The 15,846-nt window shown below is 46.4% G+C and overlaps 1 protein-coding gene across 1 annotated transcript in view; it reads left to right on the top strand.

Moving 5' to 3' along the window:
- The first annotated feature begins 711 nt into the window (after window positions 1-711).
- Window positions 712-15,846, top strand: part of LOC308584781 (putative lysosomal acid lipase/cholesteryl ester hydrolase) — a 40,812-nt gene continuing 25,677 nt past the window's right edge. The window contains exons 1-2 of the mRNA XM_081189848.1: window positions 712-755; window positions 3,767-3,875. Of these exons, the coding sequence (XP_081045974.1) occupies window positions 715-755; window positions 3,767-3,875 (150 nt within the window). The 5' untranslated portion in view covers window positions 712-714. The remainder of the gene's footprint in view (window positions 756-3,766; window positions 3,876-15,846) is intronic.

Genomic DNA, 15,846 nt, shown 5'->3' on the forward strand with positions numbered 1-15,846 from the left:
TGGAGCCTCGTCTGTCGTTTCAGTCCCGCACCCACCGCGCACCCCTTCCTATGCCACTGGTAGCTAGGCGAGGGGCAATGGGCGCCACACCTCGGCGCCTGCAGCGTGCCTGAGCCATGCGTCGGCGGGCGGACTGCCCGCAAGCTCCGCGCTGGCCTCTGCCTCAGCCTCCCTACAGCTGAGGGGGAGGCTGCAGCGAGGCTCCACGCAGCGCGCCCTGCCATGGCTCGCCCCCATGGCACTCGCCCCTGGCTGCAGGACGCGCGCGCCGCCCCGGGCCCCCGAGCGGCTAGCTACGCCGCTGCGCGGAAGTGCTCGTGAGATGCTGTCTCCCCGGGGCGCATGGAAAAGCCACCCGCCCCCTGAAGGAGCCCGAGTGGCAGCGCCGCCAAGTCCCTGCCTGCGTCGCGAGCAGCTTCCCTTTTCCCTGGGGCAGGTTGGGTCTTCATGGAGCTGCAGCCGCCAAGCGGAAATGCGCTCCGACGGGGCGTTTCAGTCTGGTGCTGCCGACGCGAGCAGCGGGAATGAAGTGGCTTCTCTCTCTCCTCCGGAGCGGAGGGGCGGAGGAGCCGAGCGGGAGGAGCTTCTCGGGCAGGAGGGTTGGGAGGGAGCGTTACGGCCTGCTGAGGAGGCGAGAAACCGAGGGGAGAGAGCGAGCGAGCTTCTGAGGGCTCCCGCGGCAATTTTGCACAAGAGTAAGTCCCCTTCGGTTTCATGGGCTTGGATTTGCTGCCAGAGTACTGTCAAGGCCGGAGGCAAATAACGGGGTCGGGGTGGGTGGGGAGGAAGGGGGCGTGGGGTTTCCCAAATCTCCCACTACAATCCTTTTTTTTTAAATAAATATTTTTATTGCAAATTTCAAACAAAGAAAAGTCACCAAACATATATCACCCTTCACCAAAGATTAATGAACAAAGAAAAACAAAAACATAAGCATAAAATAGAAAAAAGTCATAATACATTTCTTCATAACTAACTGGACTTCCTCACATCTCCCTTCCCTGCGTTCTCAGTAATAAAGTTATAAACAGCAATTTATTACCTTATTTCAATTCTTATTTTGTACTTCTCAAATATTATGTCTCAAACTTCGAATAGTTTTTGTCAAATACTTATCAGCTTGGTTTAAACATAATATTACTTCAAATTTCATCCTTTTCTTAAACATCACTTAGTCTCATATGTCTTTCAACTAAATTGCTGGTACCCTGTTATTTTCAGTCGTGCAGTTCTTAGCATTCATACAGTTTATACTGTTTTTGTAAATAGTCCTTAAACTTTTTCCAGTCCTCTTCCATTGTTTCTTCTCCCAAGTCTCGAATTCTGCCAGTCATTTCGGCCAACTCCATATAGTCTATCAGCTGCGTCTGCCATTCTTCCAGTGTGGGCAAATCTTGTGTCTTCCAATATTTTGCGATAAGTATTCTTGCTGCTGTTGTTGCGTACATAAAAAAAGTTCTGTCCTTCTTTAACACCTTCTGGCCCACGATGCCCAAGAGGAAAGCCTCTGGTTTCTTAGGGAAGGTATACTTAAATACCTTTTTTAACTCATTATAAATCATTTCCCAGAAGGCCTTCACTCTTGGACAGGTCCACCAGAGGTGAAAGAATGTTCCTTCAGTCTCCTTACATTTCCAACATTTGTTATCATGCAAATGGTATATTTTTGCAAGCTTGACTGGGGTCATGTACCACCTATATATCATTTTCATTATATTTTCTTTCAAGGCATTACAAGCCGTGAACTTCACACCGGTGGTCCATAACCTTTCCCAGTCAGCAAACATAATGTTGTACCCAATGTCCTGAGCCCATTTTATCATGGCTGATTTAACTGTTTCATCTTGAGTGTTCCATTTTAACAGCAAGTTATACATTTTTGAAAGTACCTTAGTCTTAGATTCTAACAGTTCTGTTTCTAATTTCGATTTTTCCACCTGGAAACCTATCTTTTTATCCAAATTAAAAACCTCCTTAATCTGAGCGTAGTGTAACCAATCTCGCACTTTGTTTTTATTTTCTCCAAACTCTGCAACCTCCAAGTATCTCCAACTTTTTCTATTATTTCCCAATACTTCGGCCATACGGCCTCCATATTGAGTCTTTTCCGAGCCTTAGCTTCCATTGGTGATAACCACCTTGGGGTCTTATTTTCTAATAAGTCTTTGTATTTTATCCAGACATTAAATATTGCTTTCCTGACAATATGGTTCTTGAAGGCTTTGTGAACCTTTACCTTGCCGTACCACAAATAAGCATGCCATCCAAAAGCATTGTTAAACCCTTCCAGATCCAGGACACCAGTGTTCTCAATAAGTAACCAATCTTTCATCCAGCAGAAAGCTGCAGCTTCATAATATAACCTTAAGTCCGGCAGGGCAAACCCCCCTCTTTCCTTTGCATCTGTTAGTATTTTAAATTTTATTCTGGGCTCCCACTACAATCCTAACCATGTTTACTCCGATGACTGCCGGGCAGGTGGGGTGAAGTCACCTTGCAGTTGTAACCATCCTCAGTCAGAACCCCCATTCAGTTTGTAATGTGGCCTGCAATTGCAGCCTTGTAGAAATGATAATCTCACCACTTTAAGGGGAAACTTTATTTTATAGCAACCAATTTTTTTTTTAAGTGTTTGACGTTTCATTATGCTTTTATGTGTTGGAAGCCACCCGGAGTTGCTGGGGCAACCCAGCCAGATGGGTGGGGGTATAAATAATAAAATTATTTGATTGGAGGACAGTTACTAGACAATTATTTGATTGGAGGACAGTTTGACTTTTTAATGTAAATGGCACAATCCTTCACACATCTACTCCGAAGTGAGTCCCTCTGTGTCTTAATGGGGCTTATTCCTGAATAACTGAGCATAGAATCACAGCCTTGAACAACTGAATTCATTCTCCCCCTCCCTTTTATTGATGCATCAATAAATAGTATAGCATTTAAAATAGGTCTGTTAAAACTTCAGTGTGTCATCATGGGACTCTTCTGCTACTTTCCAGAATTGCCTTATCAACAGATTACATAAATGCTGCTTAAAACAGGTTCTAAACCCATGTGATAATAGCTGTTGTCACAACTGTAAGAACTTGATGGTTAGGCAACACAGTGCATGACAGCCATAAAAATAATAATATTGGAAGCTTTGGGCTTTGTTGGACAATAGTTACTGCTTGAAGTTGAGATGTGTCTCAACAGGTTTGCTCAAAAATAACTTTCATCATTCAGCAGAGCTTGCTCTCAAGTAAATGTGCGTAGGATTGTAGCCTTATTTTTTTTAATCTTTCCTTTTTATCACACCTTTCCTAGAAAGAGCTCAAGGCATCATACGTGCCCCTCTCCACCACATTCCAAATTAAGTCACATATCCGAGCAAAGTGAGCTCCAGTTTCCAAAAGCTGAAGCTACCACATTTGTTACTAAACCTAAGCAATTTCAGCCACTATTGAATGCTTAACAACACGGGGGGGGGAGAGGAGGGGTGTCAAGTCTTTGGTCCTCCAGATGCTGCTGGAAATTGGGTAAGGCCAAACTAATCATATTAACTGGAGAGAACTGGCTGGGGCTCCCCCACCCCATCCAGGAAAGCACTGTCTGTTCTTGACGAACAGTTAGTTGCAAGCTATGTAAGCCATGTTATCTGCCATTTCTTTCTGTGAAATATAATATAGCTTTCAGTGCATCTTTTTGACAGTTGGTTTAATCTAGCTGTGTGGAGGACCAGTCTTGTATATTTGTGCTGAAAGATGGATTTGTTTCCACACAGATCAAGGATGTGGTTCCTCATAAGAGGGGCAGGTTTGGTCCAAGCCCTTGTTACTTCAAAAACACTTCCAAGAAGAAAATACCTGGATCCAGAAGCCTCTATGAATATTGTAAGCTATTTATCTTTTTGTGTTGTATTTGCTTTAGTTAAGGCATATTTGGCAACAAGTGCTGGATTCTACAACTATTCACTCTACCTATGCTATCATCTATCTATCTGTCTATCTCTCTATCTCTCTATCTCTCTATCTATCATCCGTCTATCTATCTATCTATATCTATCTATCTATCTATCTATCTATCTATCTATCTATCTATCTAATTTCAAAATACTATTCCTGCCATCCAAATACAAATGCTCAAGACAGCTTACAACATGTTTTTTTTTCCCCTAAGCAAGTCCGAAAGGGTTACTAATCTGTGCTCTAGTACGGTATATTGCAATTATTCAACAAAAGGCAGAAAAGTAATTTAGTAGCCCACCGTGACCCTGAGTGATATTCAGGTGGTCAGGGGTTGGGAACCACTGCCAGCACAACAACACAACAGCAGAAATAGGCTGGGCTACAACAGAAGGCTCATAGTTCCAGCAGGGGGAGACAGGTGCCAGGAAAGTTCTCTGCCCTTGAATATCACACTTCCCTGAAATGCCAGAGCAAGCTGCGCAGCTCTCTCTCTTGCTGTTCTGGCTTCAGTGATAGCTGCACAGCGCCTCTTCAGCGAAGCGGGAGGAGGAATGGAAGGGGCTCCGTAAGGGCTCCCTTCCATTCCTCCTCCTGCTTCACTGGGAAGCCAGCAGAACAAGAGGTGCTGCACAGCTCTTGCTCTGCTGGCTTCAGCAATAGCTGCGCAGCCTGCATTCACTCCATAAGATGCACACACATTTCCCCTTACTTTGTAGGAGGAAAAAAAATGTGTCTTATGGAGCAAAAAATACGGTATATTTTTCTCACAGTCCAGCTGGGACATCAGTCCAGACCATGCTTCACTGGGCTCAGGTAGCACCTAAATCCTCAGTTATGTTAAAATAAGTTTTGTGTATAGATTTCAGCTTTAAATGGCTGATCATGAGAACAGGCTGATAAAGAGGTGCAGGACTTCTTTGACCACATATGGCACATGTCGTGGACTTGTGACAGTGAAGGATATGGATCTGTATTTCCTCTGCCCGTGAGAATTTGAGTGTTTTGTAGAGAGGTATTGGAAATTGGCTTGTTTCTCTGAGCCATCTGGAGTTGTCTCTTCCTAAATGCGGCTTGCCATGAACCTCTTCTCTGTTTAGGATCAATTGTGGTATTGTAGGATGATCCTTACGGCTCTGGTGGCTGCAGTAGGGTTTGAAGGAGTTGGTCTTTTCTGACTCTGATTTTCTGACTTGGGCTGCAATCCTAGACATGCTTCTCTGGGAGTAAGTCCCATTGAACTGTTTGGAATAGCCACAGAGAGATTTGTGCTGGTGGGGCTCTGTTTGCTCCACCACTTTCCCTTAGGGAAACCTGATCTTTAGAGCTGAATCGGAACAAATGGCAATCAGGTGTTCTGCAGATTGTCATTTGTTGTGATTAATAATAATAATAATAATAATAATTTATTTATACCCCGCCCATCTGGCTGGGCTTCCCCAGCCACTCTGGCGGCTTCCAAAACAATATTAAAACACTATAATACATCAAACATTAAAAGCTTCCCTAAACACGGCTGCCTTCAGATGTCTTCTAAAAGTCTGGTAGTTGTTGTTCTCTTTGACATCTGGTGGGAGGGCATTCCACAGGGAAGGTGCCACTACCGAGAAGGCTCTCTGCCTGGTTCCCTGTAACTTGGCTTCTCGCAGTGAGGGAACTGCCAAAAGGCCCTCGGTGCTGGACCTCAGTGTCTGGGTAGAATGATGGGGGTGGAGACGCTCCTTCAGATATACTGAACCAAGGCCGTTTAGGGCTTTAAAGGTCAGCACCAACACTTTGAATTGTGCTCGGAAACGTACTGGGAGCCAATGTAGGTCTTTCAAGACCAGTGTTATGTGGTCTCTGTGGCCGCTCCCAGTCACCAGTCTAGCTGCCGTGTTCTGGATTAGTTGTAGTTTCTGGGTCACCTTCAAAAGGTAGCCCCACGTTTATAGCTAAAGAGCAGGTTTTCGGGGGGGGGGCAGTGAGGCAAAGGCAAAACCACTCAGATCTGTACCTAGAAAGTGCAGGATAAACAGAAAACTTCTTTTCTGTGTACGGGACAAGAGGAAGTGTGGACAAGCCCTTAGACTACAGTCCTAAATACACTTTGAAATGGCTCTGTTTAAGATTTTTATTCCTGTACATCAGGATTGGGTAACCTATTTAGCTCCACAGGCCAGATTCTTATTAAGATAAGTTTTATAGGCCAAAATTAAGAGCAGGGTAGGGCCACACATTTGTCAGTAACCTGATGTAACAATGAATGACTTCAAAACACTTTGCACAATGCTCTTGAAATAATTCTCTCTCTGTTTTAGTTGAAGATTCCAATGCAAACCTCTTCCTGATTCATCTGAATGAAAACTCCTTACTCTTCAGGATTTGATTTACATGGGATCCCACTCACCAGCTGGCTTATCCTTAAGTATCCCTAAGTAATGTGGGAGTCCCTAAGTAAAATAGGAGACATAGGTGAATGAGCAATATAGAAGAACACCAAAAGCTTTAATAAGACCTGCTGCTTTCAGATGGTTTTTTGTATCTTTGGGTGGTTAGCATGGAAGATGAAGAGCAGACTCCATTTGAGGATCTCTCCCTCATTACAGTCGATCAGGTATATGAAGACGAGCAGCAAAGTCAGTCCTCAGGGAATGTGCAGGTGACCTTGGAACGGACAGCTCACGGAAGAACCCCAACCAAACCTAAGAGGAGGCGTGTAGTGGTGATAGGGGATTCCCTACTGAGGGGAACAGAAGCAGTCATCTGTGGGCCTGACAAGATGTCTTGGGAAGTGTGCTGTCTCCCCGGGGCTAAGATCCAAGATGTAACTGAACGACTGCAAGGAATCATAAAACCCACTGACAAATACCCCTTCCTCTTGGTTCATGTGGGAACCAATGACACTGCAAGCAATAGCCTCCAGAAGATCAAAAGAGACTACGAGGCTCTCGGCAGGAAATTGAAGCAACTAAATGCACAAATTGTCATCTCATCTGTCCTCCCAGTTGAACAACGTGGCCCAGGGAGAGAGGTGTAAAAAAGGGGAAGTGAACAGCTGGCTTCACAAATGGTGTAAACAGGAACGGTTTGGATTCTTAGATCATGGACTGCAGTTTCTTGAAGATGGACTTCTGGCAAGCGATGGGCTGCACCTCACAACGGTTGGGAGGAATGTTTTTGCCAAAAATCTCAGAAACCTCATCAGGAGGGCTTTAAACTGACTAATGTGGGGGAGGGAGACAGTGCTCCTCAAGGTAGGAGTCTATCAATTGATGAAGATGATCATACAAATGTCATAGACCAAATGGAGCAAACAGCACGCAGACCTAGTGGTGGGAGGAAAAAATCCTTAAATAAGAGACACGGGGGAATGATTAATGGACTTCAATGTCTGTACACTAATGCGCAAAGCATGGGAAATAAACAAGATGAGCTTGAGCTCTTGGTACAGCAAACTAAATATGACATAATAGGCATCACTGAAACCTGGTGGGATAAGTCCCACGATTGGAATGTAATAATGGGGGGATACAATCTATTTCAGAGAAACAGACCAGACAAGAAAGGAGGAGGAGTGGCGTTATATGTCAGGGATGTGTATACCTGTGAAGAGATCCAAGATTTAGAACCTCAAAGCCAAAGTGAGAGCATTTGGGTCAAAATTAAGGGAAAGAAGAATAACAGAGACCCCATTGTGGGAGTTTGCGATAGATCCCCAAGCCAAACGGAGGACATAGATGATGCCTTCCTGGAACAGATGGCCAAGCATGTAAAAGGAAGGGAGATAGTAGTAATGGGGGACTTCAATTACCCAGACATTTGTTGGATGTCAAACTCAGCCAAGAGCATAAGGTCAAACAGATTCCTCACTGGCCTTGCAGACAACTTCATTGTCCAGAAAGTGGGAGAAGCAACAAGAGGAACAGCCATTTTAGATCTGGTCCTAACCAATGTTGATGAGCTGGTTAGTGGGGTAGAAGTGGAAGGATCATTAGGCGCGAGTGATCATGCTCTTCTGAAGTTTACTATACAGCGGAAAGGAGCAGCCAAGCATACTAGGACTCAATTTCTTGACTTTAAGAAAGCCGACTTCATAAAACTTAGGGAAGTGCTGGGTGAGATCCCATGGACAGTAATACTAAAAGGAAAGGGAGTTCATGATGGCTGGGAGTTTGTTAAGAGGGAGATAGTAAAAGCACAACGTCAGGCAATACCAATGAGACGGAAACATGGAAGGTGCCTAAAGAAGCCAGGGTGGCTATCTAAAGAACTTTTAACTGAGTTAAGATTAAAAAAGGATGTGTACAAAAAATGGAAAAGGGGGGAAACCACCAAAGAGGAATTCAAACAAATAGCCAGCACGTGTAGACACAAAGTCAGAAAAGCTAAAGCACAGAATGAACTCAGGCTTGCTAGAGAGGTTAAAAGCAACAAAAAAGGCTTTCATGGGTATGTTCGTAGCAAAAGGAAGAACAAAGAAACAGTGGGGTCACTTAGAGGAGAAGATGGTGAAATGCAAACAGGGGACACAGAAAGGGCTGAACTCCTCAATGCCTTCTTTGCCTGAGTCTTCTCCGATAAAGAAAACAATGCCCGACCTGAAGAATTTGGAGCAAATGATTCAGCAGAGGAAACACAGCCCAGAATAACTAAGGAGATAGTACAAGAATACTTGGCTAGTTTAGATGTATTCAAGTCTCCAGGGCCAGATGAACTGCATCCAAGAGTATTAAAAGAACTGGCAGATGTGATCTCAGAACCACTGGCAGTCATCTTTGAGAATTCCTGGAGAACAGGCGAAGTCCCAGCAGACTGGAGGAGGGCAAATGTTGTCCCTATTTTCAAAAAGGGGGAAAGAGAGGACCCAAATAATTACCGCCCAGTCAGTCTGACATCAATACCAGGGAAGATTCTGGAGCAGATCATTAAGCAAACAGTCTATGAGCACCTAGAAAGGAATGCTGTGATCACCAATAGTCAGCATGGATTTCTGAAAAATAAGTCATGTCAGACTAACCTGATCTCGTTTTTTGACAGAATTACAAGCCTGGTAGATGAAGGGAACGCAGTGGATGTAGCCTACCTTGATTTCAGCAAGCATTTGACAAGGTGCCCCATGATATTCTTGTAAAGAAGCTGGTAAAATGCGGTCTTGACTATGCTACCACTCAGTGGATTTGTAACTGGCTGACTGACCGAACCCAAAGGGTGCTCATCAATGGTTCCTCTTCATCCTGGAGAAGAGTGACTAGTGGGTGCCACAGGGTTCTGTCTTGGGCCCGGTCTTATTCAACATCTTTATCAACGACTTGGATGATGGACTCAAGGGCATCCTGATCAAATTTGCAGATGACACCAAACTGGGAGGGGTGGCTAACACCCCAGAGGACAGGATCACACTTCAAAACGACCTTGACAGATTAGAGAACTGGGCAAAAACAAACAAGATTAATTTTAACAGGGAAAAATGTAAAGTATTGCACTTGGGCAAAAAAAATGAGAGGCACAAATACAAGATGTGTGACACCTGGCTTGAGAGCAGTACATGTGAAAAGGATCTAGGAGTCTTGGTTGACCACAAACTTGACATGAGCCAACAGTGTGACGCGGCAGCTAAAAAAGCCAATGCAATTCTGGGCTGCATCAATAGGAGTATAGCATCTAGATCAAGGGAAGTAATAGTGCCACTGTATTCTGCTCTGGTCAGACCTCACCTGGAGTACTGTGTCCAGTTCTGGGCACCACAATTCAAGAAGGACACTGACAAACTGGAACGTGTCCAGAGGAGGGCAACCAAAATGGTCAAAGGCCTGGAAACGATGCCTTATGAGGAACAGCTAAGGGAGCTGGGCATGTTTAGCCTGGAGAAGAGGAGGTTAAGGGGTGATATGATAGCCATGTTCAAATATATAAAAGGATGTCACATAGAGGAGGGAGAAAGGTTTGTTTTCTGCTGCTCCAGAGAAGCGGACACGGAGCAATGGAAAGAAGATTCCACCTAAACATTAGGAAGAACTTCCTGACAGTAAGAGCTGTTCGACAGTGGAATTTGCTGCCAAGGAGTGTGGTGGAGTTTCCTTCTTTGGAGGTCTTTAAGCAGAGGCTTGACAACCATATGTCAGGAGTGCTCTGATGGTGTTTCCTGCTTGGCAGGGGGTTGGACTCGATGGCCCTTGTGGTCTCTTCCAACTCTATGATTCTATGTGATAGGCCCTTTCCCACAGAAGACTGAAGGGGGCGCCAGATATGCTTTTCTGGTAATAGATGATAAATAATGTTTTAGTTGGTTGTTTTTGTTAAAGCAGAAATCAGAGTGTTTCCCCACATTCAGAGAATGGGTTGCCCAAGCTGAAAAGCTCTTCGCTCCCCCTGTTGTGCAGTTGCAAACAGATAGGGGCAGAGAATTTCTAAACAAACAATTTGGGGCATGGTTGTGACGTAAGGGGATCACTCATGTTTGACTAATCCTTATAGCCCTGCTGAAAATGGTCTGTGTGAAAGACATGGGGTTGTAATGCGGTCAGTAAAGGACTGCCTGCTAGTGAATGCAGGATTGGGTCACAACCATGGGCTGTGGGGTGAGGCTTTCCTCACAGCAAACGTTTTGATTAATAGAACCTGATCTAGCTCTATAAAAGATATTCCTTATCGTGTATTGTTTGGGAAAGAACCACAGTGGACAATGCTCCATAACTGGGGTTCTTGGGCACATGTAAATAACCCCAAAGCTCAGCACCAGAAAGGGGGCGCTAGAGCACAGAGATTGCAGTTTGAGGGATACCAGCCCTATGACAAAGGGTGGTGTTTCAATTTACACCCAGGACACATGGTTCTGTCATGAAGCGCAGACTTTGCTGACCAGGACAGATGGACCCAGATTGCCTACTGCCCCTGCAAGTAAGAGAAGAGGTTTCTTCTCACCCATTGGCAACACAGGACCAGGAGGAGGCGACGGCACAGATTTCCCCAAAAGATGTGGTGGCAATAGATAATACTTCTTCTCTAGAGGAAGAGGTAGAAGAGCCAGAGATAAGGGGGGAAGAAGAAGGAGTTGTGCCTAGGCACTCCCAGCATTCAAACAAGGGTATACCTCCTCAGCGTTTGACCCTAGGAAGAGTGAGAGTATGCAATGTGAGTTGTGTGGAACCACAAAGTTATAATGAAGTCTTAGACTTACCCCCTGGGGAATGTGCTTTGTGGCAACAAGCTATGAAAGAAGAAATGGACTCTTTTAAACGTAACCAAGTGTTTGAGGTCATAATGCCACCACCTGGTGGCAGAGTGGTGTCTGCAAGTGGGTTTATATAAGGAAAACCATGTTTTCGAGCCAGATTAGTAGCCAGAGGGTTCACTCAGATTAAAGGGGAGAGTTATGATGAAGTGTTTTCTCCCACTGTAAAGAGTGAAACTTTTCATTTAATGCTTTCCATTGCTGCTGTAGGATAATTAGCAGTGCACCATTTTGATGTTGATGCTGCATATCTGCATGAAAATTAAGACCATGAAGTGTTAATGAGACAATCCCCTGGGTTTGAAGAGTGGAATGGTGCAGTATGGCATTTGAAAAAGGCTGTTTATGGTCTCAAACAAAGTGGAAGGTGTTGTAACCAGTGTTTAAATGAAGCCCTTGTAAAACTTGGTTTTAAAAGGAGTGTGGCTGATCCATGCCTGTACACCAAGGGGACAGGCAACAAATATCTAATGTTCTTAGTCTTTGTTGATGATTTGCTTGTAGCAGGGAGTTCCACAGATGAGATCCAGAAACTCACAAGTCAGCTGGAAAAGAGGTTTAAGCTTAAAGCCTTAGGGCCTGTAAGCAATTACTTGGGAGTAAGGCAGGAAGCTGATGGAAGCTTCCTACTGAGCCAGAAAGAGAAAATTCTTCATTTGATAGAGCAGTTTGGCATGGAAAACTGCAAGCCAGTTCAGACTCCCATGACACCAGATTTCCCAAAGACAGTGTGTGATGATTGGTAAAACCTATTCGGTGTTTCGCAACTTTCTGACTAGTTGCAGGACCTTAGCCAGACCTAGCAGAGTACATGCAGAATCCATGGAAGCAATTGGCGACTTGGCTGCAGACAGGATAGACGAAGCAGGAACCAGGAACTTGTAGTTAGGTGTTGTCAGGGAACTGCCATCGGAGGAACAGGTGGTGGAAGGGCTCACGGAGGCTGGGAGAGACTCAGCAGCTGAAGCAGGAACCAGCAGGGGGAGAGGTGGGTCTCTGAGGGAAAGCGAGCAAGAGGGAGGGCTCAGGAACACGTCCAGCGAGAACAGTGGGGAGGGATCTGAAGCTCCCATAGAGAGACCCACACCTCGCCGGAAACTGTCACGCCGCGAGTCCAGAAGACGTGTTTCCGTTAAGGAGCTTTTATGCTGGAAACGATTCCGAAAGCAACCACTGTCGGAATCTGCAAGTAACTAGAGCAGCCATGTCTGAGGGGCTCCGTCACAGACAGAGGTTTGTGGACTTGCACAAACTCTGAGGGACTACAATTTTACGCACAAGCAGCTCATCATCCCAGCCGGAACCGGAGAAGCAGGAGTTGGAGCGGGTCCAAGCTTGGAAGAAAGGTACCGAGCGTTGGAGATCCAACTGGCGCTGCAGACGGCGAGGCTTGAGGAGAGAAGGGCTCAGGATGCAGACAAGAAGGGGAAAGCCACCCAGTTCACCAGAAAGGTACCAGGATTGGTGCAGAAGTTTGGGGGGGACCCCAAGGACTACCATGCCTTTAGGACAGAGATGCAATATGCCCTCAATGTGCAGTTTGATGAATTCCCTGACGAGGAATCGCGAGTGGCTTTCGTGATTGGGCATCTTGAAAGGGGGGCGAGGGACTGGGTTAGACCCCTGATGGCAACGAATAATGACGTCCTAAAGGACACAATGAAGTTCTTTCGTGCAATGGATCTGATGTTTTCCAGCGATATTGAGCAGGGAGTGGTGCGCAGACAGCTAATGGCTTGCAAACAGGGGAGCCGATCTGTCCGTGAGTACTGGACTGAGTTCACCATGCTGGTTCACAGATTGGGGTGGGACTTATCGGCGGAGCCCATTCAAATGCTTTTTGAAGAAGGGCTTGCTTCGGCTGTGAAAGACGAACTTTCCCGGAGTCCCAGGGCGGTTTCTATGGATCAGCTAACCAAATCTGCGCTGACCATAGGAGCGCGCCAGGAGGCGAGAGCCTTGGAGAGGCGGGAAGGGAAGGGGGAACGGTGGAAGGAGTTCCGCATTCCAGACATTCCAGAGCCAACTTTCCCGCCGGCGGAGCCGATGGAAATCGGAACAGCGCGCGCGCAGTTTCAAAGCCCAGTGAGGGGGGTAAGAAGGAGGGAAAAGGCGCCCGGAAATGCTATCTCTGCCAACAGCCAGGTCACTTTGCCAGAGTCTGCCCCCAGAGGAAGGAATGGCAAGGGATGGTGGGAGCTGTTGAGGGAGGAGTGGAGGAAATACCGGAGCAAGTAAAAGCCAACGCCTGGCTGCCACCGTCGAGGCACAGCAGCCAGGCCAAAGAGCAGTGAAAGTGCCTACGCCAGAACCTCCTAAACCTGCCCTAGTGATAGAGGTGTCACTAGAGCTGCAAAACGGATACCCTCTAAAGATAAAGGCGCTGTTGGACTCAGGCAGCTCCTGCAATTTTATGAGCAAAGAGTTTGCAGCTGAACACCAGATACAGACGATCCCTTTAAGCAACCCCCTGCAGGTGACCACGATCGATGGCAGGGAGCTGTTGGGAGGAGAAGTCAGGCCGTTCCAATGATCATGAAGGTGGCAAGGCACACCGAACTGATAGCGTTAAATGTGGCCACCTTGGGAGGGGCTCCTATTATTTTGGGGATGAGCTGGCTGGCGTTACATGATCCGCTGGTGGGCTGGCATCAGAGAGTGGTTTCCTTTGGTTCCGCACATTGCTTAGAACACTGCAAGGAGGGAAAGGGTGCAGCAGGGGCCCAAGCTACCCTAGCAGGGACGGAAGTAACGGAGAAGGTGAAGGTACCACGACAATACGCAGATCTCAGCGACGTGTTCAGCGAAAGGGAAGCTGACCAACTACCCCCGCATAGACCCTTTGACTGTCAAATCAATTTACTCCCTGGGGCACAGCTCCCTGCAGGCAAGCTGTACGCCATGTCAGACAGAGAGATGCAGGAGCTAAGAGAGTTTATTGACAAGAACCTGAAGCGAGGCTTCATCAGAGAGTCCAGAGCGGTGGGAGGTAGCCCAGTGTTTTTTGTGAATAAAAAAAAAGCACGGACAAGCCGAGACTTGTGTGTGACTTCAGGGCTTTAAACGCGGTGTCAGAACCAGTGGCCTTCCCTATGCCCAGGATTGACGACATTTTGACCAGGGTGCGGAAGGGAAAGATTTTTACAAAGCTGGACCTCAGGGGGGCGTACAACCTGATACGCGTAAGGAAAGGGGATGAATGGAAAACCACCATGTTCACCCCTTTGGGGGCATTTGAATATTTAGTAATGCCTTTCGGCCTACAAGCAGGCTCGGCGTGCTTCCAATCGTTTATGAACCACGTACTGGGGTCTTTGCTTTACAAGAATTGCGTGGCCTTCCTAGATGACGTGTTGGTGTATTCTGAGAATGAGGAGCAGCATGTGAGAGACGTCAGAGAAGTGTTGAGCAGGCTGCAAGCCAACCGGCTGTGGGTGAAACTGGAGAAGTGTCAGTTTCATACCAAGGAGGTGGAATTCCTGGGGTACCGCCTGTCAGACAAGGGATTGGCCATGGATCCCGGAAAGGTCCAGGCAGTGCTGGAATGGAAAACACCCAAAACAAAGAAGGATGTGCAGAGGTTCCTAGGGTTTGGGAACTTTTATCGTAAGTTCATCCGAAACTTTGCTCACCTGACGGCGCCCATTACAGACTGTCTCAGCAGTAAGAAGAAATTTGTTTGGACTGACGAGGCGGAGCGAGCGTTTGAGGAACTGAAAAGGGCCTTCGCCTCTGAAGAACAACTTCTGCATGTGGATTTACAAAAAAAGATGAGAGTCGAAACAGACGCATCAGTAAAAGGAGGACTTCCGGTCGGTGCCAGCGCTTAATGGCGGTCCTGCCTCCGAGCTCCGGAGAAGGACTGCTTCGCAAGTTCGGGTCTTACCCGCTACGGCGAGCGGGGGACCCCTAAAATCCCAGGCGCTGAAGCCTGAGAACAAGGAGACTCGGTGGGCACCATTTGCGCCCCCCGGTACCGTGAAAGAGCCTTTTTAAAGGCTACGGATCGACATCGGGAGTGAGCGCGGTGCTGAGAGTCGCTACCCAGCCTGCGAAGTGAAGCCGCGTCGCCATTAGCGGAGAGCGCCGATTCCTTCCTGAAAAGAAATTTGGACTGAATTCCCGTGAGTAGGAACTGAAAAACAATTGGGAAACTTTAGAAATTGAGCTGAAAGCGGGGGGTTAAATCAAGGAAGTCTGCCTCCCCCCGACTGCATGAAATTTAAAGCAGCGGAACTTTAAACTTGCATCCGATGAAACTTGCTTTCTAAGTAACTGAACCGGGCACGGGGATTTTGGATCTCCCCTCTAGCTAGCAGGGCAGAGGGGAGACGAATGAGACTGTAAATCTGCAAGATCTATTTCAAGCAAAATCCTCTGCTGTCTCGCTCTAAAAGCACGAAACGGTCTGCCTTCTCAGAGCAATAGCTCATTGAACCGACTTTGCCCACAAAGTAATACTATGATACTGTGATACAAAGTTTATACAGTGATTGGCCACAGTGTAATACAAGGGGAAACAACATAGACTGTGAAACTGTGAAACTGTGAAACTGTGGCAATTTGCAGCTACAAGTTTATAGCAATATTGACTCTGACTGTAAAATCCTTCTTTTTTACACCTTTGGACATTCTCCTTTGTTCTTGTATTGGAACTTTTTACTTTATGGCCATTTTGATTTGCTC

The sequence above is a fragment of the Podarcis bocagei genome, assembly GCF_964188305.1.
Source record: "Podarcis bocagei genome assembly, chromosome: 4".
Lineage (NCBI taxonomy): Eukaryota > Metazoa > Chordata > Lepidosauria > Squamata > Lacertidae > Podarcis > Podarcis bocagei.